Source organism: Lissotriton vulgaris, chromosome 6 (assembly GCF_964263255.1).
Source record: "Lissotriton vulgaris chromosome 6, aLisVul1.2, whole genome shotgun sequence".
Lineage (NCBI taxonomy): Eukaryota > Metazoa > Chordata > Amphibia > Caudata > Salamandridae > Lissotriton > Lissotriton vulgaris.
The window spans coordinates 1,615,091,231-1,615,117,596 of NC_141694.1; the positions used below are offsets into that span (position 1 = coordinate 1,615,091,231).

At 46.8% G+C, this 26,366-nt stretch overlaps 1 protein-coding gene across 2 annotated transcripts in view; it reads right to left on the reverse strand.

Annotated features, from left to right (window-relative positions):
• Nucleotides 1-26,366, reverse strand: part of PRKCE (protein kinase C epsilon) — a 1,279,555-nt gene that overhangs the window by 443,117 nt on the left and 810,072 nt on the right. For both annotated transcript variants that reach the window (XM_086927786.1, XM_086927785.1), the window contains 2 exons: nt 24,871-25,082; nt 12,323-12,496 (listed from right to left, as the gene is read on the reverse strand). In XM_086927786.1, the coding sequence (XP_086783912.1) occupies nt 12,323-12,496; nt 24,871-25,082 (386 nt within the window). The remainder of the gene's footprint in view (nt 1-12,322; nt 12,497-24,870; nt 25,083-26,366) is intronic.

Consider the following 26,366-nt stretch of genomic DNA (forward strand, 5'->3'; position numbering starts at 1 on the left):
TTGGGTTTGTTCTAAGAACCACTTTGTTTTGGTGTAACTGCATGAATGGTTCTTGAATTGTAAACGCTTGCAACTCACTTACTCTTCTGAGTGAAGTGATAGCTATGAGGAAGGCCACCTTCCATGTGAGGAATTGTATTTCACACCTATGCATAGGTTCAAAGGGTGGTCCCATTAGTCTGGTAAGTACTATGTTGAGATTCCAGACTGGGGAAGGTGGTAGTCTTGGTGGAATGACTTTTTTGAGTCCTTCCATGAAAGCATAATTGCTGGTACTTTAAACAGGGAAAGATGTTGTCTGTTTTGTAGGTACGCCGCTATAGCTGCGAGATGAACTCTGATCGAGGTATATGCTAAGTTACATTGCTGCAAGTGTAGTAAATAGCAAATAATCTGTTTAGTGGATGCGTCCAGAGGGTTGATGTGATTACTGTTACAGTGTACAGCAAACCTTTTCCATTTTGCTGCATAGCATGCTCTGGTGGTAGGACGTCTTGCTTGTTTAATGATTTCCATACATTCTAGAGGTAAATCTAAATATCCAAACTCTATGACCTCAGGAGCCAGATCGCTAGGTTCAATTGTTTGGGATCTGGGTGCATTATTTCTCCATGGTTCTGTGTAAGGTGCATGGGTAATAATCTTAGCTTTTGATGTGGCACCTGTGAGAGTTGCAGTAGCGTGGTGAACCACGGCTGTCTTGCCACGTGGGTGCTACTAGTATCATTGTCATTGAGTGCTGTTGCAGTTTCCGAACCACTAATGGAACTAGTGGGAGAGGGGGAAAAGCGTAAGCTAATTTGTTGGACCAATTTATCCATAGTGCATTGCCCTGGGACCGGTGGTGTGGGTACCTGGATGCGAAGCTTTGGCATTTTGCGTTCTGATGATTGGCAAACAGATCTATCTCTGGTTGCCCCCATCTTTGGAAGAATGGCTGCAGTATCTGGTCGTGCAGCTCCCATTCGTGTACTTGTTCTGACTCTCTGCTTAGAATGTCTGCTATCTGATTTTGAACTCCTGGTAGGTGTTCTGCTAACAGATAGATCTTTTGAGGAATGGCCCATCTCCAAATGTCCTGTGCTAGTTTGATTAGTTGGAGAGAGTGTGTCCCCCCTATTTTTGAATATAATACATTGCAGTCATGTTGTCTGTTCTGATCAGGACTGCCTTGTTGGTTATTTGCATTTGGAAAGCTTTTAATGCTAGAAATACTGCTTGTAGTTCTAAGTAGTTGATGTGCAGTTTCTTTTGCTGCACACTCCATTTCCCCTGCACTGTGTATTTGTCCATATGCGCTCCCCATCCGGAGAGCAATGCGTCCGCTGTCAGTATCACTTGTGGAATCGGTTCTAGAAACGACCGTCCCTTGGAAATGTTTGTTGTGTTCCACCACTTCAGAGAGCGATGCGTCCGGTCGTTTACCAACACCAGATCTGTAATCTGACCTTGAGCCTGATTCCACTGTGTCGCTAGACACTCCTGTAGTGGACGCATTTGTAGTCTGGCATGTGGTATTAGTAGTATGCAGGAGGACATCATGCCTAACAGCTGCATAAACACTCGTGCTGGTAGTGAGTGTTGTGGTTGAAATCTTTGTATCAACGTGACCATTGTTTGTATCCTGATTGGATTGGGGTATGCTTTGGCTCTTTCTGTGTCTATAGTAGCCCCCAGGTATTGTTGAATCTTGTTTGGTTGTAGGTGGGATTTCTTGTAGTTCACCGTAAACCCTAGGTGGTGCAGCAATTGAATGGTCTTCTGTGTGTTGTGAAGACATTCTTCTTGTGACTTGGCCTTTATTAACCAATCGTCCAAGTAAGGGAAGACATGTATTTGTTGTCTTCTTAGGTGTGCTGCAACCACTGCTAGGCATTTTGTGAACACTCTTGGTGCCGTTGTGACCCCAAACGGAAGGACTTTGAACTGATAATGTTGTCCTTCCACTACAAACCTTAGATATTTCCTGTGGGCTTTGTGAATTGGGATGTGAAAGTAAGCGTCTTTTAGATCCAGTGTAGAAAGAAAGTCCCCTTTCTTCAGTAAAGGAAGTACTTGTTGGAGCGTGACCATGTGGAAATGTTCCGAATTTATGTATGCATTGAGAGGTCTGAGGTCCAAGATTGGTCTTAGAGACCCGTCTTTTTTGGGGGTTAGGAAGTATAGAGAGTATACTCCTGTCCCTTGTTGATGCTTTTGTAGCAGTGATAGTACTTCTTCTTTTAACAATGTCAGATGGTCTTGACTCATTGGACGCTGTCTGGGGGGGATGTTTGGTGGGGTAGCTGTGAGTTCTAGGCAATAACCATGTTGGATAATTTGTCTCACCCACTTGTCTGATGTGATGTTTGCCCAGACAGGTAGGAACTGTGATAGACGTACCCCGACCGGTGTTATGTGGTCTGGGGGGAGTTGTATTAAGTCACTGTTTTGGGGTTGGGGAGTTGCGGTTGTTATTATTTCCGCGACCTCTACCCTTGTTGTTGTTACCTCTGTAACTGCCTCTTGAATTACCTCTGGGTGATGTTGGTGTAAAAGAGGTAGATTGCTGACTTGTTCCTGTACTTTTTGAGCCCCCTCTATAGGTGGATCTACGAAAGGAACCCCTTTGTGTTGGCTGTTGTAATGCTCCCATTGACTTAGCCGTTTCTGTGTCCTTTTTCATCTTTTCTAAAGTCTCATCTGTGCCTGAGCCGAAAAGTGTCTTCTGATCAAAAGGTTGGTTCAATAAAGATGTTTGTACTTCTTGTTTGAACCCTGAGACTCTAAGCCATGCATGTTATCATGATACTGGTGTTGATGGATCTTGCTGCAGTGTCTGCCGCGTCCAGGGCGCACTTAATGGAAGTGTTAGTTATTATCTTTCCTTCCTGTATAAGCTGATCTGCTCTTTTCTGATGTTCTTTAGGGAGATGTGTGATGAGCTTTTCTAACTCATCATAATGCGCCCTATCATAGCGTGCAAGTAGCGCTTGTGTATTGGCTATGCGCCAGCTGTTTGCCGCTTGTGATGCTACTCTTTTGCCTGATGCATCTATTAATTTTTACTCCTTATCAGGTGGAGGGGCTTCTCCTGTAGATAATGAGTTCGCTCTTTTGCGAGCATTAGAAACTACAAGCGAGTCCAGAGGTACCTGCCCCTTGATAAATATTGGGTTCTTTGGAGCTGCCTTATATTTTTATCAATTCTTGGGTTTAACACCCTAGCCCTCACTGGGTCTTTGAATATGTCTGTTGTGTGACTGAGAAGGCCCTTTAGCATAGGTAGAGTACCTGATGTTCTTTGTGCAGTAGGTAGTGTCTCTAATAGGAAATCCTCTACTTGAGGTTATGTATGTAGATCTACTTTCCGATATTTTGCTGCCCTATTAATGAGCTGTACAAAACCTGTGTTATCATCAGGTGGTGAAGGTTTTGAGGGACATAACTGTGGGTCGTTGTCATCATCTGACCCTGCGTCATAATGCTCCCATGGGTCTTCCTCATCTGGGATAGTGTCATCGTCCCCATGAGGTTCTCCCTCCCCTGTATCACTGTCTACATCTGTCTGAGGTGTAGATGGTCTTGGTGTAGAAGGTGGAGGAATAGTTGGCATAGTGTGAGGAATAGGAGAAGAGGGTGTGATTCTAGGTCGAGGAGAAGGAGGAGGAGTTGTATTTGTCCCCATTGTTCTCTTCTTAGAAGGAAGAGCTTTGTCCTCTAGCTGTTCATTCTTCCTCTTCTTCGTCACCACTTTGCCAGTTTGTGGATCGATAAACAAAATCTTTTGTTTCGGATCTGTTTGTTGCTCCTGTGTCGGTACCGAAGCTTTTGGTTCCGAGAGGTGCCTTTGCTTTCGATTGTCAATGTTCGGTGTTTTCGGCACCGAGGATTTGCTCGAGTCCGATCTTTTCGGTGTCGAGTGAGTCTTTGACGTCGAAGCATGTTTCGGTTTCGACATGGAATGTTTCGATGCCGAGCTTTCCCTTGCATGAAGCTTCGGTGTCGAAGTCGATGTTTCGTTTCTCGGATCCGACATGGTGGGAGACCGAGAGTTTCGGTTTCAGTTTCGGTTTCGCTGCCGGCCCCGAAGGCGGGGCGTCGGAAACTTTCTTCTGCGGTTTGACCAGGCTCGAAGGCGGGGTCGTTACCGCACGGGGTCGGTTTTTTGGTAAGGGAACGTCGTCACTCACGGTTTGTTGAACGTCGAAATCCTCGACCTCCGACTCATCCCCTTCCGACCCCGACTGTTCTTCATGATCCTCTTCTTCTTCGAGGTTCTGGTCTTCGAACAGCTCCGGGATCGCCCCCGACTGCATTCTGGAAACCTCGTGTCTTCGAGCTCGACGGTTTCTAATCATCGACTTGGAGGAGAATGCTGCGCAGGCTTCGCAGTCCCTGGATTCGTGTTCAGGCGATAGGCAGAGGTTGCACACCTCGTGTAGGTCCTTGTGTGGGAACTTAGCACCACACGTTGGACATTTTTTAAATGGAGTCCTTTCCATGGACTCCGGGCTTGACCACGTCGAGAAAGGCCTTCTGTTCGTCGACGTAGATCAAAGTTTTTCTTTGATGTTGGAGTCGAAACGCGTCGGAATGGAAATGCAATCGCGTTCGATAACAATACCGTCGAATTGGAAAGGGAATACGCGCCGAAAAGTCACTTCTTTCCGAAGTCGATCTGGAGCGATTCAATCCTCATCCGAACCCGTTGGCGGAAAAAAACAATCTAAGGATGGAGCCGATGCCCACGCACACTAGCAATCAAAGGAGGAGTCACCAAGCTACAAAAGACTCTCCAAGAGAAAAACAAGTGCAATCATCCGAGCCCAACACCAGATGGCGATCTATTCATAATGTACCATCTGCAGCCCATATGCCTCGAACATACTAATACCTTACTTCTCCAGCCATTCCGTTATCTTTGGGGACCTGGAATAATCTCAACTGTCGCAGTTGCAGGTGAGAGAGCTGGTTAGTGGTTGTTTTGGTAGAGACATTGGTAGTGATGACAGGGGCAAAGGGTGGTGCAAGCTGCAGTCATGATCAGGGCCCTGCAACGTATTATTTTACAAATCAAGCACTGCCTGAGAGAAGGTTTGGATATTTAAGGATGAAGAATTCAGGATATGTGGTCTGAAAGCTGACGTATTGCACTTATCACATTGAATATACAATATTTTCAGTGCGGATGGGAAGGAGTGAGGCAGTGCACAGAAGTCCAAGCTGTGCAGTTAACACATTCTGCACAGTGTTACATGATCATTGTGGTTCAATTTGAACTCTACGAATGTGCTTCTCATTGCACGGTTATAGATGTAGGTATTATTTTTCAGCAGTTTAGTGACAAAAAATTAAGTCTTTTGCAACTAATGCAATCAATGTTGGTAGTATCAGTGAGGGCTAAGGATGAATCCCAATTTCATGAATTAATTCCTTTGGTGCGAGCATCATGGGAGCAAGAACTGGAGCAATAGTCGGAGGATGTAAAATATAACGGTGTTGGTTAAACCTGGATTATTAGGCATGAGGCGGTCCATTAACTGATTATTGGGTTCCAGATAAACTGCAAGCTTTGAAGGTTGGGATGTGCCTGATGAAATGGTAACAAAAGATGAACACAAACCATGCAAGAACATCTCCTCTTATCAGAGCATTAGCACGCTTAAACTTCTCTTCGCAAGATAGTCAAAATTGCTGGGGAGAACAAATTGATGAACAAAACAAGTGCAATTTTGGATCAGGGATAATATGAAGATCATACTATGTTAAAGTACTTAAAAGATCTTGCCTAAAACAGATATTACCTTGGTACATCATGGAATGGAGGGGCATATCCCTGCTCTCTAAACAGTCTATGCCTTGGTCGGCCATGGAGTGCCGATCACGACTATAGGGGAGGTTGGGGATGTTTGAAACAGTGCTACAGTGTATGTGATTATTTCTTCCACATTGCAGTCAGCAAATTTGAAGTGGGTCAGTGAAGTCATCAGATGCAAGGTCATGTACACCATCTAGCAGTGCTCCTTGCTTTTCTCACTGTTGTTCTATACATATATGTGCTTGCTGGCACATGTAGCTGAGCAACACAACCTGAAATTCAAGAAGCATGCTAATAACGCACAGTTCTGTCTCTGACTGGAGGAACGACCAAGGAACAATGTCAACCTCATTGATGGGATTCAGGATTACTACAAACTGTTGCTTGTCACTGGGCCGCACAAGTAATGCAATTCTTCCCTTCAAGTGGCCACAAAGACTGGATCTCAGTCCAACACCCCGGTATCATCATCATCATCATCTTCGACCTACTTTTCAATGAATACATTATTGAAATAATCAAAAACAGAAATGTCACAGTATTGTTACTTGGGAAAATACTAGATCCTCTGGAAGTAAACCATAGAATTAACCACAGTAAAAGTTGATGGCTCAGCTAAACGACTGCTACATAGTAAGCATAAGCCTTCCAAAATCACTTGTGCATACACTTAAACGTATTTAACATCAGGCTAACAAGTGTATCCTACATATCCAAAGATGGGATCGTAATACACTGAGAGCCGAACCCGACCTTCGCCGTTTCAGTGGAAGACCAAAAACAGATCAAATCAGAGCAAACTTCAACTAACAGGAACAAAACTTACTTACATCAATCCATAGCATAGGTAATGACCACCATGCCCGTACCAATTACACACCAACGTGTGCAAAATGGAGTCATTTTTTTTAGGAGAATTTGGCAAAATTGCATGGACATTTCATGTAATTTCATTTCCAGAAGCAAATGTGGCTGCATGTACATTGTGTATTTTTTTTATCCGCTGGCACAGCTGGAGTAACAAAACACTCATGAGATATCAGAGGGAGACTGATTCGAGCACTGTGTCTCTCAGTGAGACATTGTCATTGCAAACTGGCATCTTGCAAGATTTTTTTACATGAGACAAACTCTGGAAAAATAAAGTAACGGACATTAAATAGGGCAAATATCTCCAGCATAATTCAAATTTCTCCCACATCTCAAACCAGAGTCGACACAGACTGAAATGCACTTCACAGTGTTAGTTGAGGAGATGAAACTAAATGGGGAAAGGCATAACCCTAAAACGGCTATGGTGGAACATTTACATTTACCCACGCAATCTAAATTCCATATTGCAGCCACAGTACACTGAACACTAATCACCAATCAACAAAAGCCAATCTCAGAGGAGGCCTCTCCACTAAGGCGGAGGAGCCTTGCCCCACTGCTTTTCAGCACTGCAAAAAGGAAAAATAATTTGAACAAAACAAAATGTTATTTTCAATTTATTTTTCTGTGCTGAAGCCAGTTTTGGGGCGAGACAGGGCTTGGCTGTCGTCACAGCCAGCAGAAGGAGGAGTGGTTGGTGCACTTAAGTGCGCATGACGATTTGGCCGGATGTCTTGGGCTGGCCAAACAGTAATGCGCACTTAGCATTTTGTTCACCCGGCTGTATTACACAACAAACGCTGGACTCTTTGACTGACGCAAGTCCGCACGCAACGTTTTGATGTCAAGAAATATTATTCAAAAGAGGTGACTGGAAGATAGTTTCCCTTTCCCCCCCGAAACTGATGCCACTGATTGGTACCTTAAATTGTCGTCATCACCTTGACTTTCTTGATTTGTGGATCAGTGACAATCTCGCCATCAACTTATGCAGATCTGACCATATACCCACGATAAGGATTAATTGTGGTAATATTGACTATAGAAGGGTCCTTTTTTATGCAATATCTATTGTCCTGAAGTTGGTCTGATGGACTGACACCATTGAGACCGAAACGTCGACTCCACCATCTATTTCTGAGATATTTGTTGGTCTCTAGTGACTATTATTCTCATAAGGGGATATGTCATTACCGATTTCATTGGAATAGATGTTTTTCATGAATTGTTGGATTAATTTGATTTTACCTATTTGCATGATTTATTGCCAATTTGTTTGTTCATTTGAACGCTTTTTAAATCAACTACTGATATATAAACCATTTTATATTTGCTAACAAATAAGATATTCCTGTGTTTCTGTGCTCTTGATTTTAATTTATTGTTGTTGTCAAAGAACACTTTGGTGAATGTTCTCATGAGACTCACCCCTAGAATAATTCTAGAACAGTTTTTCACTGCATCTCTTTGAAACAAAATCCCTTGTAGGCACCCTTTACCTATTATTGCTGAATCGCCCAAGCCTCCAAGGGTATATTGGGGTTCCCAGTTTGTATACTGTGGAGAGCATGCACAAAATGTTTGAGCACCGAACCAGGCTGCTCGGACCAATCACGAACGCTGATGTCATGCTGGTGACAGCAGCGTCATGATTGGCTAGGAGACCCTGGGAGCCTGGGTGCTTCCGGTTGACAGAAGAGGATGGAGGAGAGGCGGTGATTGGCCGGCAGGTAAGTGATATACATCTATATTTTTTTAACCCTCCCTCTCCCCCCTGACCACTACTGCCCTGGAGCAGCCACCACTGGCCAATCTGAGTTTCAGCCTCAGATTTAATCTGGACTTTACCGCTATGGAATATAAGTTAACCCTCCACTAGACGCGTGCATATACTCAACACCATACTTTGGAACTAGACCTACCTTCCCAGACAAGAGTCCAACAGCAGAAACAACAGTGCGTGGCCAGAGATGGGACTGTGGAACACTGTGCTGCACATCAACTACAATCTAAAGCGGCCGGATTGGTAAAAAGTTAGCACATTACAATAATCCTGTAATAAATAGTCTGTACAAAATATGTATGTAACAAGAATGAAGAATTCATTCAACTCAGCAATTTTTACAAATATAAAAAAAGCGAGTAATATTAAAACCGTAAATATTTTCTTTTCAAGAAGTTTTGTAACAAAAGGCAGGCTAATGCTATAAAATTGCAAAACGGAAAAAAGGATTGTCTTCAATTCCAAGAAACGAAGCAAAAAATCCAGCAGCAGAAAGTGTACTTTTAGAAAAATCTGAGAATACACTAAACTGGTTCAATCCGGATAGACTTAGGAAAGTCTCAGGCCCAAGACTTGCACAGGCCCCAGACAGAGTCAACTATGACCATTTCACACTGAACATAAACAACATTTTTTTTTTTAAAGACCATTAGAAAAACTGAGGAATGTTAATATTCATGCTGCAGTTGGTTTCGGCGTGCCCTCCTGCTGCCTGGGAGGTAGAAGAGTATTACTCTGCGATGCTGGCAGCTAATTAAACAACTCTCCTGATGGAGTGGACATTTGCTGGCTATGCATGGTATGAGTGATGTGTCAGATAGGATCAAAACCTCACCACTTTCTTCAGTAAGGTCCCTACACATTACTGCTAGTTAATGCTGCTATGTTATTACTTTTTAACTTTAATTTATTATACATGGCTTTCAATAGCATGGAGCAGGCCTCAATGACATCAGACCACTATACAGAAATTAAAAATCAAAGAACCAAGTATTACAGAAATCAACAATCGATTTGTGTGCAGAGCAAGATTCTTTAAAAAATATTACACACTTTAAGGAAGTGGAAAAGCTGAGTAAACAAACTCTGGAAATAGTGCACCACTTGTGAAAGTAAGCATCGCCTTAACATTACCAGCTCTTTGAGTTAGGAGGTCCTTAATGCACTTTTCCTACAGAGAGAGTCCGTGAATTCCAGAGTGCGGGAGCAGCTCCAGAGAAGGCCCACGTTATGGTCCTCTGTTTAATAACTCTATGGACATCCGGGCCTACCCATTCTGCGACTGAAGAATAAGGTGCTGCTGGATGTCTTAAGCTTGTTTGTTAGGTATTTTGAGGTGTTCCAGTGTACTGACTCATAGGTAATCCTGACCAGCCTCTGGCTTCAAGTGTCAACCACAGGCAATTTTTTACCAGTGGGATGATGAGTTCTTCGCGGCACATACCCTAATCTAGTCCTGCGGCAAACATGGACTATGCCCATTCAGGGTGCTACCTTAGACTTAGGGAGTCCAAAATGGAGTGCTTTGCTATAAGGGCGTGAGCTTGAACCATAGGTTTCAAGCCTTGTAAATGAACGAAGACTTTACAATTTGTATACCATTAAAGTCTGATCAAGTTCACATTTCAAAATTCAATAATAAAATTATTTTAAAATGTATGAATTTAGACATCAATGAATGTGCTCAGTGCTGGAAAGTAGAGGCATCCCACCCGATCCTGGTTCCAGAAGCAACTTCTGGCCAGGATCAGGGATCCGGCCGACCCAGGGAAATATGCTGAATCTGCCCTGGTGTTGTCAGGACACAATTCAGAAGTGCCCATACTTTGTCTCCATTCCATTCGGAGCAGCAACCTGCAAGCAATGAGTGGAATTTCTTATTTTCGCATCGCGTCGAGCCCAAAACAAAGGTCTGATTTAAAAGGCCATCAGCCCTCTTTTTGTGCAGTTATCATCTTGACTGGGAGCCATCTGGAGCCTAGACTCAAATGCAATGAAAAGAAACAAACGTGCACAGCATGTTATAACTTCACAAGGGTCTCCAATCAGTGGCTAGTGAGCTACTGTAGGTCTCCAGCTACCTCGGAGTAGGTCACCTGTGTGCAGCCCAGCTTATTAAATTAGAAAGCTTATGCTTTGTTGAATTACATATAAAGAAATTGAGATCATACAGCACTAATAATATTAGTAGCTCTAAATGCATTTCATTGAACATAACAAGTGTGCTAAAGGTTGGAGACCCTGTTTAGAGAAACTATGACTTGGAGGCAGGATGTTTCTTTATTCATCCCCCATGTAAGAGATGTGCTTGCATAGAGTGCCAGATTTATCTGTGAGCATAGGTAATTACACAAATAATGATTTAAGTGGCACATATATGCTAAGAGTGACTGGTAAGGAGAAACACAAAGTCACAATATATAATGTAATGCAGTGATTGGGGTCTTGTGTTGTAACAAAACAAAACCCTTCTCTGCAATCTTAGAATAAAACCAGATTTAGAAGAAAACAATAACCCATTACATGCAGTCCGCATGCAGCTCTTTGATGCTAATGACCAGTTCACTAGAAGGATTGCAACTTTTGAACAGGAGGTAACAAAAAGATCTTAGTGTCAAAAGTAGAGGCCCACTTACCTATCTAGATAAAATACAAATCTGAGTTCTGCATATTACATGATGTGCTTTGCAGCAGGTACATTAGCCCTCTGTGCTATCTTATGATTCAAAACTGTGACTGAACAAAACACAGAAGTCTCCCAGAACTACATTAACCACCAGAGGTATCTTACCACCATTGTTATCCCTCCGAATTACGGGCACAGGAAGATCTCTGCAGCAGTAAGATACTAAGAGATGAAGCCTCTTTGAGACCTAATAAGTAAGCTAAAACGGATGTACTGCCACAGTTGTCCTAGTTGCCAGTTTATTTGCAGCATTTAAAAAAAATATATTCAAGTTGATCATGACTTCAAACCCTTTCCTCTGGCACACCTTGATCCCCAACTTAAAGTATGGCTTCCTGGAGTAAATGTTTTCAAACTCCAGCAGTTGAATTTGCTTTTAAAGTGCTCCTAAAGGCCAACACTGACCACGCTGGTAGGATTCGTGTACCTTTAAATGTATCATTCGAGGAGCTGCCATGGGGCTGGCTGAACCTGCCAGAAAGAAGCTTTCGTGCCAGCCAGATGGCTCAGCGAGCTGAATGCTTACCAACCCCTGCTGTGATACTCAGGTCACGAGTTCAAATCCTGGAAATACCAAGTTAGCCACCTATCATAATTAAGTCCATAAACCCAGTATCATTTACTGTGGCTAGAAGCGGCAGTTGTGGGTTGTGAAGCGCTTGTAAAAAGATATAGATTAACAATTTATCAAAACATTACTACTAAAATGACGTAACAAGCAAGTTATCTATCTCACCCTCTCTGTTTTTCTACAGAATCAGGTTAGCCGATTAGAATTAATTCTTCAAAACGTTTGCTTCAAACAAGACAAAACTTGAAAGTAGGCACCTAGGTATTGCTGGTTCAATACTGCCACCTTGTGTTTTTACGGGTTTTGACATCCTGTCTGTTTAGTATTGTAATTGTTAGACGTTCATTGATGGAGTAAATAAATACATCTGAATCGACGTCTTTAGGATTTCATAAACTGTCTTACATTAGCATACCGTTTTTAAAAACAATGACTCTAAAGTCATAAATACACCGCGAAGCGTCAAAACGACAAAGTCGCGAGAACACCACTAGCCAAGATTCGACCACATATGATTTTTCACCGTGTGTGTTTCTCATCAGCTGCTGAACGTGACCTCGTGTGCAGATGGTGCACACGCACCAGGGCCGCAGCAGGCGCCAAGCATACCTTTGTCTGGAAGCAGCAGTAGAGTTGTGTCAGGTAAGGATGTTTTCGTGCCAATGCCAGAATCCTCTTTTCCGTCATAGTGCAATCGACGTCGTCATCTTGAAGAATGACGTCTTTCTTGAGGACTTTCACAGCGTACACTTCATCCTTCCCTTTCAGCTCGGCAAGCATCACCTACAAGGCAACAACAATCTCTGTTGAGGCACAGACTGCAGAAAGACACACGCTCATTACATATAACGACATGACGAAGCAAGACTGATGAAGTAAACCCCAAAAACGGAAAAATACAAATATTTGTTACTGAAACTGAACAGAGAAAGAAGTGACTGGACAGCGTTTATTACATTGTTGATGGTGTGTTGGAAGTATGACATCCATCAAGTTAGGGTTAATTAAGATTGGTACTCCAGACTCCGCATATCAAGTCGGAGCACACGCTGGTGTCACGTCAATCAAACCACCCGCCGCGTGGACACTCGCTGCGCCTCTAATGACGACAGAGGGGGTTTCCTAGAAGGCGGGGAGGCCAGCTGGCAGCAGGAATGTTCTTTTAGCAATGGGGAGCAGGGTTACTAGATGAGTCCAAGTCATCCGAACACAGCTTTTCCAGTCAGGGGGTTTTATTTAACAAATGACTTTTTTCAGGTGTGTTAAAGCAAATGGATTCAGCTACATCCTAACACATTGTGGTGGTATTTTACTGTGTGTCCAATAATCTGATATCTTATTTCCTCACAAGAGTAAAATATATATCGAAAACGCAAAAATGCATTTCCAGTGTCAACAGCTGGAAGGGACAATCCATAGAGATTTATAGGTGCATTATAAACATCTGCCCAGCCTTTTGAAGACAGTATGTTCGGGTAGATGTGGCGACCCAACAAATTAAAGGGGAGACTCGAGCCAGAGCTGAGCCAAGGGTCTAGCTAGCACGTGCAAAGCACTACAATGTTTGCCAAGTACACCGAACAAAGATCATGAAAAACTATAATAAAGTTTCTTCAAAATGAAAAAAGTATTTCTTTAACACGCAGAAGTGTTTCACCTTAGTACATCAGATTATATCACTACACGGAAGGATTTTTTTAAAAAACATGTTAGTTTTTACAATGAACTTCCAAACATTCTCCCCGCCCCTTTACAACAATGTTGTTAGTGAACAAAAATGCAAGCCTGTTGTCATGTACACCCTATAGGTGGCCTAGATTCTTCTTATACACAGTGCAACAATCTAGTGTATTAAATCAAACAGAGAAGAGCTTTTTTGACAGCGCACATACTCAACTGACGTATTTGAAGGTGCTCTCATATGTGATAATGCAGTAAAAGAAGGCTCGGTGAAATAAAATATCCACACAATTTGGTTGAGAGGGGCACCCAGAATTAATCGCCGGTTTTCTGGTTTCACATTGTGCAATTCAGCCACTATATGGGTATCAAAGGTACATTCTTTGTCTTTCATTCTCTTGCATGATATGACAGCGTTGGTGGCAAGCAGAAGTCAGATGAAAGCTCGACTCGCGTTTGGCTCGCGTTTCCAAGGCGACCTCGAGCTGAGCCTAGGTTGTTGCCCAGTTTGCTGTCACTAGGTTATACTAGCGAGGCACATTTGGAGATATCGTGCCTTGTTTCCTCAGTGTCTTTGAGAAGTCGGATGGGGCAGAATGTATAAACATCCCCTTTCACCTGGTATCAATGTCCAGAGACACAGTCTGTGGCGCCGTTAGTGTAGTTACTGCAGCCTAACCTAAATGCAAATCTGTTGTCATGGGTTTACCTGTGGCATTATTATGTCAAATTGCTCACTGTTCCTGTCTGCGCTGGGGCCGCCCTCATTTGTTTTTTTCCAGCCTGCTCAGGCAGGGGCATTGCGCCATGTAACAAAGAAAAAAGGATGGAACAGTGCAGTCATCAATAGACCAGTTGTGACACACTGCCGGTCCATCTCTCACAGCAGAAGGAACAGCAGTACTTTGAGGAAGGAGCAGGGATCCCAAGGAATAGCTGAAATGTGCGACTGTGCCTGCCTGTCGGGGGATTTCTGGAACGTCCCTGTGACCCGTATGCCCCCTTCCAATGGGCGCCATTAGGAGCAGAAGGGTGCACTGACAGATAGTCACTTCATTTTTTTTTTTTTTTTTAAATATATTTTTATTGCAGGAATCAGTAAATCATTACAGTAGCGACCAGCATTGTATCAGAAGCAATATTAACAGTATAAAGCCCTCTGGCCCCCCACCGCACAGTTCGAACACAACTAACGGCCCACTACCCTCGGGTCGGGCGACGAAATGCAATGGGGGTCAGTTGGATGTTGGAGCTGGTCCGGATAATGCACTGTCCGTCATCTGCTTTTCCAAACAAGTCTAAAACCCCCCAAAATAAATCCCTCCCTCCAAAATGTCTACTAACTAAGAAACCCCCCCCCCCCCCCCACCACCAGCGCCAGGGAGATAACAACCAAGGATTCTGCTGTTGGACCCACGGGGAAGACAATAGGACTGTCAATGCTAACGTTCAACGGGACTCGGCGTGAGTCGCTTCTTCGCTTTCAGAGTCGCTGGGGGCACAATAATCCCTAAGGGCCTGCACTAACATTTCCCATTCCAACGCGGCTTCCTGCGCCTTCTCATTGCCCTGTCTCCAAGCCAGCTGATATCTCAACGCGCTCTCTCCCGCTGCCCACTTCAAAAGCTCACTGTGCCATCTGCCGCCTGCCGGACCAGCCCGTGCCTTCCAGTTCCTGGTCACCTCTCGCTTAGCAAGGAGGAGCCCTAGGTCGATAAATTTACTAGAGATTTTATTTCTGGGGGTATGGGGAAACCAGTGCAGGAGCCCCACCGCTGCATCCATCGACAAGAGTCTCCCTGTCACCTCTTCCAGGGTCGTCGCTACCTCCTGCCAGTAGGACGTCAGTCCTGGACAGGCCCACAACATGTGTAGGAGATCCGCCTCCTGAGCCGGGCATCTGGGGCATTCCGCCGAAGCCGTGGCAAAATAACGCCTGATTTTCATCGGGGTCAGGTACGCTCTATGGAGAACATAATAGTGGACCAGTTGGAAACGGGCGTTACGTGTGCCCTTCCAGGCTCGCCTCACCAACTGGGACCAGGTCGTCTCTGGTATCTCCCTACCAATGTCCTCCTCCCAGCGAGCCTTCAAAGTGGTGAGAGGAGCCAATCCCTCGGAAATCAACCTGCCGTAAAGGCAAGTGACCGCCTTCACCGTGCCTGCCGACATCATTACGTACTGGCACACCTGCGATAAATGGGGTTCCTCCTGCCCGGTCTTCCAGTATGCCTGGATCGCTCGCGCAATGGCCGAGTGCAGCAGAAAGTCACCCCGGGAGATCCCGAAGCGGTCAATGAGATCTTGAAAGGACAAGAGCGCCCCGTCCTCATATAGATCACCAACGAGCTGTAAACCGGAATCCTCCCAGGCCGCCAAACGTGACCAATCCCCTCCGTGGGGGAGGGCCGTCAGCATCCCCAACGGTATTTCAGGAGCGTATGGCGTTCGCAGGTGGCCTCGGGCGTGAGCTCGATTCCAACACAGGCGGACAGTCCGTTCCTCCATCGACAAGTCCCGCAGGACTAAACGTTGTCGCAGCGCTATAAAGGAGAGAACATGCCTGGCCATTCCCGTCCCCCTTCTGTCTTCCGGGCCCCGGAACTCCCTGGCAATCTCCTGGGTGAAGGTTTGGAGCTGCGCCGCCAGATAATATTTCTCAAAGTCCGGCACAGCGAGCCCCCCCTCGTCCTTCGGCCTCATCAAGGTGTTAAGGGCCACCCGCCTTCGGCCCGTACCCCAGAGGAATCCGACCACCATGGAGCGTAACCGTCGAAACGTGGCTGGTGGGACCCAGATCGGCAAAGTCCGGAAGTAATATAATAACCGGGGAAGTGCCACCATTTTGAGCAGAGCGATACGTCCCGCCACCGAGAGCGGCAGCGTGGCCCAGAAGTCCATGCAACCTCGCAGTGCCCGAATGCAGCGGGCAATGTTCCCATCTAGGAGGTCGGGTTGGTCGTGGTAAACGAATACCCCAAGGTACTTAAAGCAGTCGGGCTCCCACCTAATCTCTCTATTTAGCGCAGGGGCGGGGGTGCCTCTGCGCATCGGAAAGAGACAGGTCTTAGACCAATTTACTCGGAGGCCCGAAACCACTCCGAACTCCGTGAGCGCCAACTCCGCTCCGCGTAAAGCGTCGATCGGGTCCTCCAGGAAGAGCAACAGGTCGTCCGCATATAGCGAAACATAATGTGGGCCCGCCGACGTCCACAAGCCCGTATAGTGACCACCCGAGCGAAGGTGCAGCGCCAGTGGCTCCACCGCCAGCGCAAAGAGGAGTGGGGACAACGAGCATCCTTGCCGCGTACCTCGTTCCACCGGGTATCGCGATGAAATCAATGGGCCCGCTCGGACCCTGGCCGAAGCAGAGGCATAGAGAACCGCGGTCCATCTAACAAATCCCTCCCCGAGGCCGAATCTCCGTAACACCGTACTGAGATAGTCCCACTCCAGGCTATCGAAAGCCTTCTCCAGGTCCACCGATAAGACCACCGGGGACGGGGCATCCACAAGTGGTTCCCCTAGGAAACGGAACAACCTACGAATATTCATAGTCGTGTTCCGCCGTGGGATGAAACCGGCCTGGTCTTCATGCACCAGGGAGCTCATGTGTCCCAGCAGCCTCGAGGCCAAGATGCTGCTTAGTATTTTATAGTCTACTGTCAACATCGACAGGGGACGGTATGATCCCGGGTCGGACGAGTCTCGGCCCGGCTTGAGAAGAGGAACCACCAACGCCTCACACATCGAGCTCGGGAGTCGCCCCAGCCTCTTCGCCTCCCTGTAGACCACCAATAGTCGCGGGGCTAGGAGGTCAGCGTACGCTGCGTAAAACTCCACTGGTAGGCCATCTAGGCCCGGGGTCTTGTTTCTCGCCATCCGTTTAATGGCCCCGCGGATCTCCCCCAATTCGATGTCGGACCCCAAGGCTTTCGCCACTTCCTGCTCCACGGTGCGGAGCTCCAGTGGGCGAAGATAATCGTCAAGCCGGTCTGGGTCACGTGCGGAGCGACTGCGGTACAAACATTCATAATAATGCCGGAAGCAACTAAGAATCTCCGGTTGGGTGCATACTACAGTTCCGTCTGCCCCACGCATATTAGTCGTCGTTTGGGACTGGCGCGTAGGGTTAGCCAGCCACGCCAACAACGCACTCGACCTGTCTCCTTCAGCGATAGACTGGACCGTATAGGCCTTATAATCAAAACAGCGGAGCCGTTCGACCTCTGCTGCCACCCGTTCCCTCGCCTCCGCCGTTCGTGTTTGCAATTCCGGGTGTCCGGGACGGCGAACCTCAAGCTCGCGGAGTTCCCGGTCCGCTGTGTCCAAGTCAGCCAGAATGACGCGCCTCATGCCCACCTTCTTAGAGATACAGTAACCCCTCACCACTACCTTAAAAGCGTCCCATTCCAACGCCCTAGTACTCGCGGAGCCGCCGTTGGACGCAAAATAATCCGATATTCTCTCTCCCAGGTCTGCTTTGAAGACACTGTCCTCGAGGATCTCGGGCCGTAATTTCCAGGTGGGCACCGCCGGCGCCCCAGGAAACCAGCGAAGATCCAGTAGGAGGGGGTTATGGTCCGAGATGGTCCTAGATAAGTACTCCGAGCGGACCGCCGCCGAAACCAGTTCGGGTGATCCAAGAAAGCCATCGAGTCTGACATGCAACTCATGGAGTCTCGAGAAATATGAATAATCCCTAGATGCGGAGTGATGCGCCCTCCAAATGTCCGTCAACCCCCAGCGGGTCTGCCAATCTTGTCGACCCTTAGCCGTGCGACGGACTGGGGAATCGGGAAGCGGTGGATGCGAGCGGTCCATGTCCACATCAACTACGGAGTTAAAGTCTCCCCCAAGCAGGAGGGGCCCGGCAAAGAAGTCAGCCAACGAGCCCGATAACCTGGAAAGGAAGGCAGTCTGGTCCACATTAGGAGCGTACACACAGCAAACGTTCAGGTTCCTCCCCCCTAATGTGCCCGAGATGGCCACGAAACGCCCCTCTGGATCCAACACTGTTCTCGTGACTTGGAAGGGGACCCCTGCCCTGATCCAAATTAGCGCCCCCCTGGCATAAGCGGAGTACGACGTGGAAAAGACCTGCCCCCGCCATCTACGCTGCAGCGCCGCCCCTTCCGCCTTGTTCAGATGGGTTTCCTGTAGCAGCGCCATTTGCACTCCCCTACGCACTAAGTAAGCGTGGACCTTATGGCGTCTGGACATAGTGTGAAGCCCCCTTACATTCCATGTAACACATTTCAAGTTAGCAACATCAGCCATTGTCCCAGATTGTTCTCGCACAGTTCCCCCATCCGGGTCTCCACAAAGAAAAGACATCCTTCCTCCTAGCACTGGTGGCGGCCATTTTCCCCAACCGAAACCAAACAACCCAAAAACCCGTCAAACCCCCAACCACCCACCCCAGAACAGGACCCAAACTGCACCATCTAGATCCCATCCAAACCTCGTCTGTCAACAACCCAAGAATCCCCTCTAATCCTACGGTCGCCACCGTAGGAAGGCCTTATGGGCCAGGTGCGGGCTGGGCGGAGGCAGTGGGCCCTCGTCGCCCGGGTCACCAGGACTATAACAAGCCCCAACCTGTATCGAAATCTTCCGGGGCAAAAGCAGAGGCCCCCCAACCCTCTCCTCCCCATTGTTAGCAATAAAGGACGGCAACCGCCTCCCCCCTGCCGGGCCCCCTCCCAAAACAAATCAGTATACCCCGTTACCCCTGTCCATCCAATAGGTCCTCCACCGATTTCGGTGTGATCACCGGTGTATGGGCGCTATCGGCCACTGAGTCCTCCGAGTCCGATGGTGCTCCCTCATCACCCAGGTTGTCTTCCTCCTCGATGGATTCATTCCGTGCTCCCGACAACTCCGACAATACTTCCAGCACTCCCCTCCGCTCCGATGATGTCTCCGCAGTTGAGGGCCCTCCTGTGCGGCCGCGGCGATTCCTGACCCTCTTGGATCGCCGTCTTTGTTCCGGCTCATCTGCCTGTTGGGACGAGGAGCCAAAGCCATCTTTCCCTGACCTGTAGAGCTCAAGCCAGTTACAGACATCCTCCGGAGTGTCGAAGAACTGGGTTTTGTCGTCGACAATGATGCGGAGCTTTGCAGGGTACAGGAGTGAATACTGAATGCCCTCGCTCCTGAGCTCGCGCTTAACCGCCAGGAAGGAGAACCGCTTGCGCTGAGTCTCGTAGGTGTAATCCGGAAAGATGTTCACCTGGCTGTTCGCTACTTTAAACGGGCCATTGTGCCTGGCGGCATTGAGGATTAAGTCCCTGTCCCGAAAATGCAGCAGCCGCGCCACTACCGGTCTCGGGGTGCGTCCCTGCTGTGGGGGTCGTGCTGGGACTCTGTGGGCCCGTTCTAGTGTGTAGAAGGAGGACAGCCCTTCCGGGACCACCGTGTCTCGGAGCCAGGTCTCCAAGTACCCCACCATGTCATCATCCTCGATCTTTTCCGGCAGGCCCACCACTCGGATGTTGTTCCTCCTGTTGCGGCCTTCCGCGTCCTCCGCCCTCCGTTCCAGGGTCGCAATTCGGGATAGGGCGTCCTTCATCGTCGCAGCCAAGGTGCGCTGCGCCGGCTCCAAGGTTTCCACCTTGCTCTCCACCTCCTTGACCCGGTCTGAAAGTTTGCCATGATCTGCCCTAAGGAGGCCCAGGCTCGTCGCCACTTGAGCAATGTCCTGCTGGAGGGCCGATCTCGTGGTCGCTATCGCCTCCAGGACACGGTCGAACTGTTGCTGCATCTGCGCGCCATCAGAACTTTTCGGGTCTCTCTGCTCCTCCTTGTCCTGGGCTTCAGTGTCCGAGGCGGTCTGGTTGGATCCCTTGGCCCCTCTAGGTTTCCCCATGCTCCCAGGGGCACTCCGTGAAAGTCCCGGACTAGGCGGCTCCGCGTGCAGGAATCGATCACGACCTTCCCGGGTGCTTGTCCTCAATTCGAGTATGGGCGACCTCCTTCTCCAGAGCCCGTGGAGATTCCGCCGCTTCGGCTCACGCCACCGCCACGGCGTCCGGGGGCACCGATGAGGGGGCGGAGACAGCCGTCGCCGAGTCGGGCAGACCCGCTTCTCCACTACAGCCCCGGGGTGAGGGCCACCAACTCCCTCGGATGATTTGCGGCGCCAGAGTGTCGCGCCTCCCATGTAGGTGGACTGGTCAGGAAGACGTAGCTAGTTGCGGAGTCGCGAGGCGAGCCACCGCTCGGCTCGCAGGGCGTCCGCTCTCGGTGCCCTCCACTGCGTGGGCACCCACCCGGCCGTCCAACCGAGTACTAATCCGTTGCAAAAAAGGTCTAAGCCAATAAATGTCTCACGCCCAGAAGAGCCGGGGATGGTGAAGCCAGGCGCCAGTCGCTGCCCACGGCACTTCTCCGAGTCAACAGGTCCCCACAGGGGGACAAAGGAGACCGGGCGCCATGTTGGGTCGCATTCCGCAACTCCGCAAACTTCGGTCTAAGTCCGGAGCAATTCTTGTCCGATCTCCGTCAGGGGCCTCGGCAGGTTACCGTCGGCATATTCAACAGAATGCGGGGTTTGGGGTGTCCCGCAGCCTCCAATTTTCAGGATAATCCCGGGCTCAGTCCCGGAGCCGAGCTCTCAGGCGACCATCGCCATCGGCGCCCAAGCCACGCCCCAACAGATAGTCACTTCATATCTGACACCCCATCAGTGTACCTCCCCATGGCCTGTATGCCACAGTGCCAGCAGCTGTGATAACGCAAAAGTGATCCCCCATTTGCATAATGCCAGGGCACATGTAACTGAGGGAACACCCCAATGGGCCGAGCTAGTGTAAAATGTGTGCCAGTAAAATATATTTTGCATCGAACAAGTATAGCAGCCCTTTCAGTAATACCAAAGTGCCCATAACAGATACAATAGTTTGCTCGCCAGGATAGTTCTATAATACAGCTCCTGTTGAGCACAGAATGAGCTTCTTCAGTCAAATGACAGGAGCTAAATTAATGTCTAATCCTAACAAGAGCTATTAAGTGTTAAGCTGTGCATGAAACCTTGATTGTGGTATTTTGATTCAGATTTAGCTGAGATACAGTGCTGGTCCGTTTAATTATTAGGATGTAACTCCCCACAAACACCTATTTCTCAACAGATCTCTTTGTATGCAGTCATTACTCACAACTAGAGGTAGGTCTTTTGTCTGGACCATGAAGCTTAGATGGTGAGTAGTCAGGTAGAGGTGCCATTGAAGAAGAAAGGGTGGTGTCCTGATTGGCTGAATGGCACTCCAGGTACCACACTGGAATTATATGCGCACTCATTAACTAGGACAAGGGAGCACTGAATAAGAAATCCAACACTGGTCTAAAATACCACTGTATTGTCTTTGGAATTCCACAAGTCTTTCTACTCTTACCTCTGTACGCTACTTTATGGCCACAATCTCGCCTTACAACCATATATTAACAATATCTTAAAGTGTGTGTAAAAAAGTGTGTGTAACCTTGGAGCTGCTTACCTCAACACTCTCCTGCCTACCACTCAGTTGTCTATTTTAAACACAAATCAATTACTGCAAATGCAATAGGAATTATGGGTGCCTATTCAAAGAACCTGAAGCAAAAAGAATAATTGATGGACAGAATGCTGAACAATGTCATACATTCACCCCAGTACAGATATCTGGGCCTAAATCCATCGTTTTTTTGCTCCATATGATATTCCAGTTGAAACCAAGCCATATGCAAATCAGTCTTGGCCCTATTCCCCATCGGAACAGTCCAGCCCGAACTGCCAAGCCAGGTCCTCCCTGGACTGGAAACAAGCATCCTAGGACTGGTTTCTGGGTTTCACCCCTCATCAGCCAGGCTAGCTTGAGTCCAGTGGCTTGGAGAGCACGGGACCCACGTTTGGGCATACCCGTCCCACTCGGGGTGACAAATGCAAAAAGAACAGTTGATGGACAGAATGCTGAACAAGGTCATACATTCACCCTTGTACTTGTGTCTGATTTATTCAAATAACCTCAGCATGAACACCCACACTAAACAAGCAAAGAGAAACACCATCTTCCAAATGGGAGAACATCTCCAGGAATGGGTGACAGCTACACTGATCAATGCCAGACATGACTTTTCCTACACATTATATTGTTGTCTCCAAGGAAAAAGAGCACAATAACAGCAAGAAGGCCCACGAAGCAGGAATACAACTTAATATTAAACTGAAAATTAAAAACAATTACCACAGCGGTAGCATGAAACCTCCACAGGCTTTAATCTAGGCGGATTTGATGAGATACGCAAGACAATGGCTGTTTTGGTGCAACAGTTGGATTTCACATTTATGCCCATGCCACCTGTTTCATTGTTCTTTTGTGCACTGGTACATTTGCATTTCCTTCTCAATACATGCTTTCAAGGGTGACTCCCGCAGGCTCCACATTTTTCACATTCCTGCCTCTTTGTTGATTTAACACATTCGATGCTGATGACGAGCTCAGCTCGTCATCAGCTACGGCGCTCGTATGCTGATGACGAGCTGAGCTCGTCATGTAACGCGGTATTTTTAAAAATGCCGCACACAGCGGGAAAAGCCGCCGCAGCGATGCGGTTAAATCTGCCCATGGGTTGGTCTCCTTCCCACTCCCTTCCTTGTGTGCTTCGCCAGCACTGCTTACCTGTGCTATATATACTCTTCCTGACTCCTTCCAGATTCTTTTTTCTTTCTTTCCTTCACCAACCCAAATGTATTTTTGTGTCTTCAATGCCCTTTTCTTTTTAACATGATCCCCTTCTCCTCGTGTCCCTCTCTTGCTCCACTCTCACAATTTAACATAAACATATTGTATATTGTATTTTAAGTATTTATACAGCGCACTATACCCAAAGGTGTCATAGTGCTAGCACTGGTGATCAGAAGGCGACAAAGAAAAGAGACCAGAAACACGGCCATCACAGGAGGGAGAAAAGCCATATTTTCAATTGCCTATGAAAGGCTACAGAAGAGGTTAAACTCGCAATGTGGGTGGGTAACTTATTCTACTGCTTAGCAGCTGTGACTGAGAAAGAACGGCCACCCCCCCCTGGTTTTCCAAAATCTAAGTATGATCACCTTTCTAATAGAAGATGTCCGTAGCTTGGCAGACATCCCAAAGAATGATTTTCATCTTACACATTCTCTTTATGGGTGAAAACTATTAACTTTTGTTCACTGTATGATATGGATCTGAGCCACACAACTTTGTCCTCCCAGTACCTTTCTGTGAAGACATGTTTGCGAAAGCTTCAATTGTTTTAATGCTCCAGAATCCACCTTAAAAATACAACGCAAAAAAATTTTGGATGGAAGGAGTGACTTAATCTCAGCCACTTTTTTGCCCAGCCCGCTACTGCAGACAGAGACCAGCTATATGCAAATCATCTGTGGTCCTGCTGCAGCAAGTCCAGTTCTGGCCACACACCTCTGGACCATCACCTCACTTCCGGAAATCCGAATGGCCCCAAGACCTGGCTTTTCGAATGAGCCTCCGGGGCCTGCACATGCCTGAATACCCTATCAGGTGATTAGACACGCTTTATACATGCTGATTGATTAATTGATTGAAACGTCCAGGTCTTTGTTGGATAGGAACACAGCAATTGCTAAAAGATTTCACCCTGTAGCCGTAGATGTGATGAGCACTTAAGTTCAACAGAGCATGTAACAGAAATTTGAGCCAGAAGCCTCTTCTTACTTATCTTTCAATCACTCCACCTCGCCCTGCCACTTATCTCTTTCTTGGTCGCCTTCCCATTCTCTTACCCTAGACCCCAATTCCCATGTATCTGTTGATAGTCCTCTTTTCAGGTCTTTTAATGTTATTTCACACAGCATTTTTTTGTTCTCCTCTCTGATAGACTGAATTCTCACAAACTTTTTTGATTATAATATCTTTATTTGTTTAGTTGTATACTGTACCTAGAGGATGGGCCCACTGGCACTTGTTGCTCATTACAAACAATAATAAATACATACAACAAAACCACAACTTCCTAATAGCCAGACCACTGTCAGAAACCACCACTGCCTGCTGATGGTAGCCAGGTCAAAGTTCAAGATTATTTGACCCACTTTGAGTCTCTTCTGCAAGAAGTGTCTATATAGGGAGGCCACTCAAGTTGCCACCAAGATCTGTCTCCACAATCTAAAGATGAAACACATTGTTCGAGTTTTCTGGATATTGGCCAGTAAACACCATTGGAATGTCCAAAGGCTCACCTAATTTAAAGAGGACCAGACCCGCTCTCTGTCCCACCAGAAGCATTGAAGGTGGTGAGATCTGGTAGAATGCTGAAAGCAGTGATTATTCAGGTTGTCATCTGTGCTCTTCAGACATGTGAAATATATTTCTTGCTAACAAAGGAGCCATCTTGAAAAAGAGAGCTACTAGGAACCATTGCTTCTAGAGCAGTACCAAGACCAACATTAGTTAATCCCATTATCAAGAGATACATACCTTTCCAAAGCTGCCTTTTCCTAATACTTTAATGAAGTTGAATTCCTCCAAACCCATTCGTTTTGTCTGGATTAGTTTCAGGTCTCCGTTTTCCCCATTTTCGCCAAGTTTTAATAATTGACTGTCGCTTGAAGAGGACATTCCTTTGTGTTCTTCACCTCGGTTATCGAAGGACAACGTTTTCCTTATGTTGTTGTCAGGTTCTTTGATTTCTGGAAAAAAACAGCAAGTTAGTAACTTATACTGTGGTTCTCCCTGCAGATGTCTCGCCTCTTTAAGAGTGGATTCCAAAATACCATCATATAAAACAGATAGGTGTTTCTACATATTTATTGTAAGCTCACCCAGTGTATTTATAATGCATAACATTTCCTTGGACAACCAAATGCCGAGTGCGGGTGTGATAGAACACAATCCGGGGGACAAGCAGAGAGAGGCACATGATGTGGGTGGCATGCAGGGTTCCATCTAAATAAATGAATGTATGGCTGAATAAATGGATTATTACAATTTGTAGAGCACACTTCTACCCCAAGGGGCATCCTGGTGCTAGGGTTAGACAAGGAAGCCACAGGAAGGTCAGCACATTTGCATTTAAAATGTGAGGGGATTTTACTTATTTAGGAAGTGGTAATTTGGGGAATGATCGACTATTGCTAAGAGTCAATTGAGATGCTGATTCCACCTTCAATGTTTAGATAGAAGAAGTAGTAAAGATAGAACACATTCTTCAACTAAAACCCAAGAGATCAAACTGATCAATTTCTGTCCTAACTATGTCAATGCCCTGTATGCTGGTCTTCCACAATACTAAATTACAGGAATTGCAGACTGCCAAAAACTGTAGTTGCCTTTCAAACTTGTGGGCTACAAATAAAAGTCGGTGGAATCCTAACTAAAGAACCTCTTATGGCGCTTTAGTTTGCTCAACATAAAAAAATGCCTGGAAAGATCCCCCCAAAATACCCAAAGAAAACAATAAATACACAAGATGGCGCAAAATAGATCAGTATGCCTCTGCTCCACAAGAAACAACAAACTAGTCACACCTAGACCTTGAAGCCAAATAAGGCAGCATGCCATTTATAGTGGTGTTACCTCATTTCTGTGCCAACTTACCCTCATACATCTGCAGGGCATGCTCTTCAGAAACAAACTCAAAGTCCATATTGGTCAACACTAGGTCACACCTCAAACACCACTCCCAAAAAACTAGCACAAGTCATTCTACGAACCTCCTCTGCCATATGAGGACTGAGCTGATTTCCTCTTCTCTTTCTCTATGCCTGGCACCTCCTCACCTCCGCTCCATGGATGCCATTGCACCCAGATCCATTTGATTGCACACTTCTGCGTAAAATGCCATTTATTGCTATCGTTGCAACTGATGTACTGTTGAAGCAGCAAATACTATGGTCAAATGATCTCAGTACAAAGTATGTGTTGTTCCTATATTTATAATCCCTGTTGTTTACCAACTCCAACGTAACCTTGAG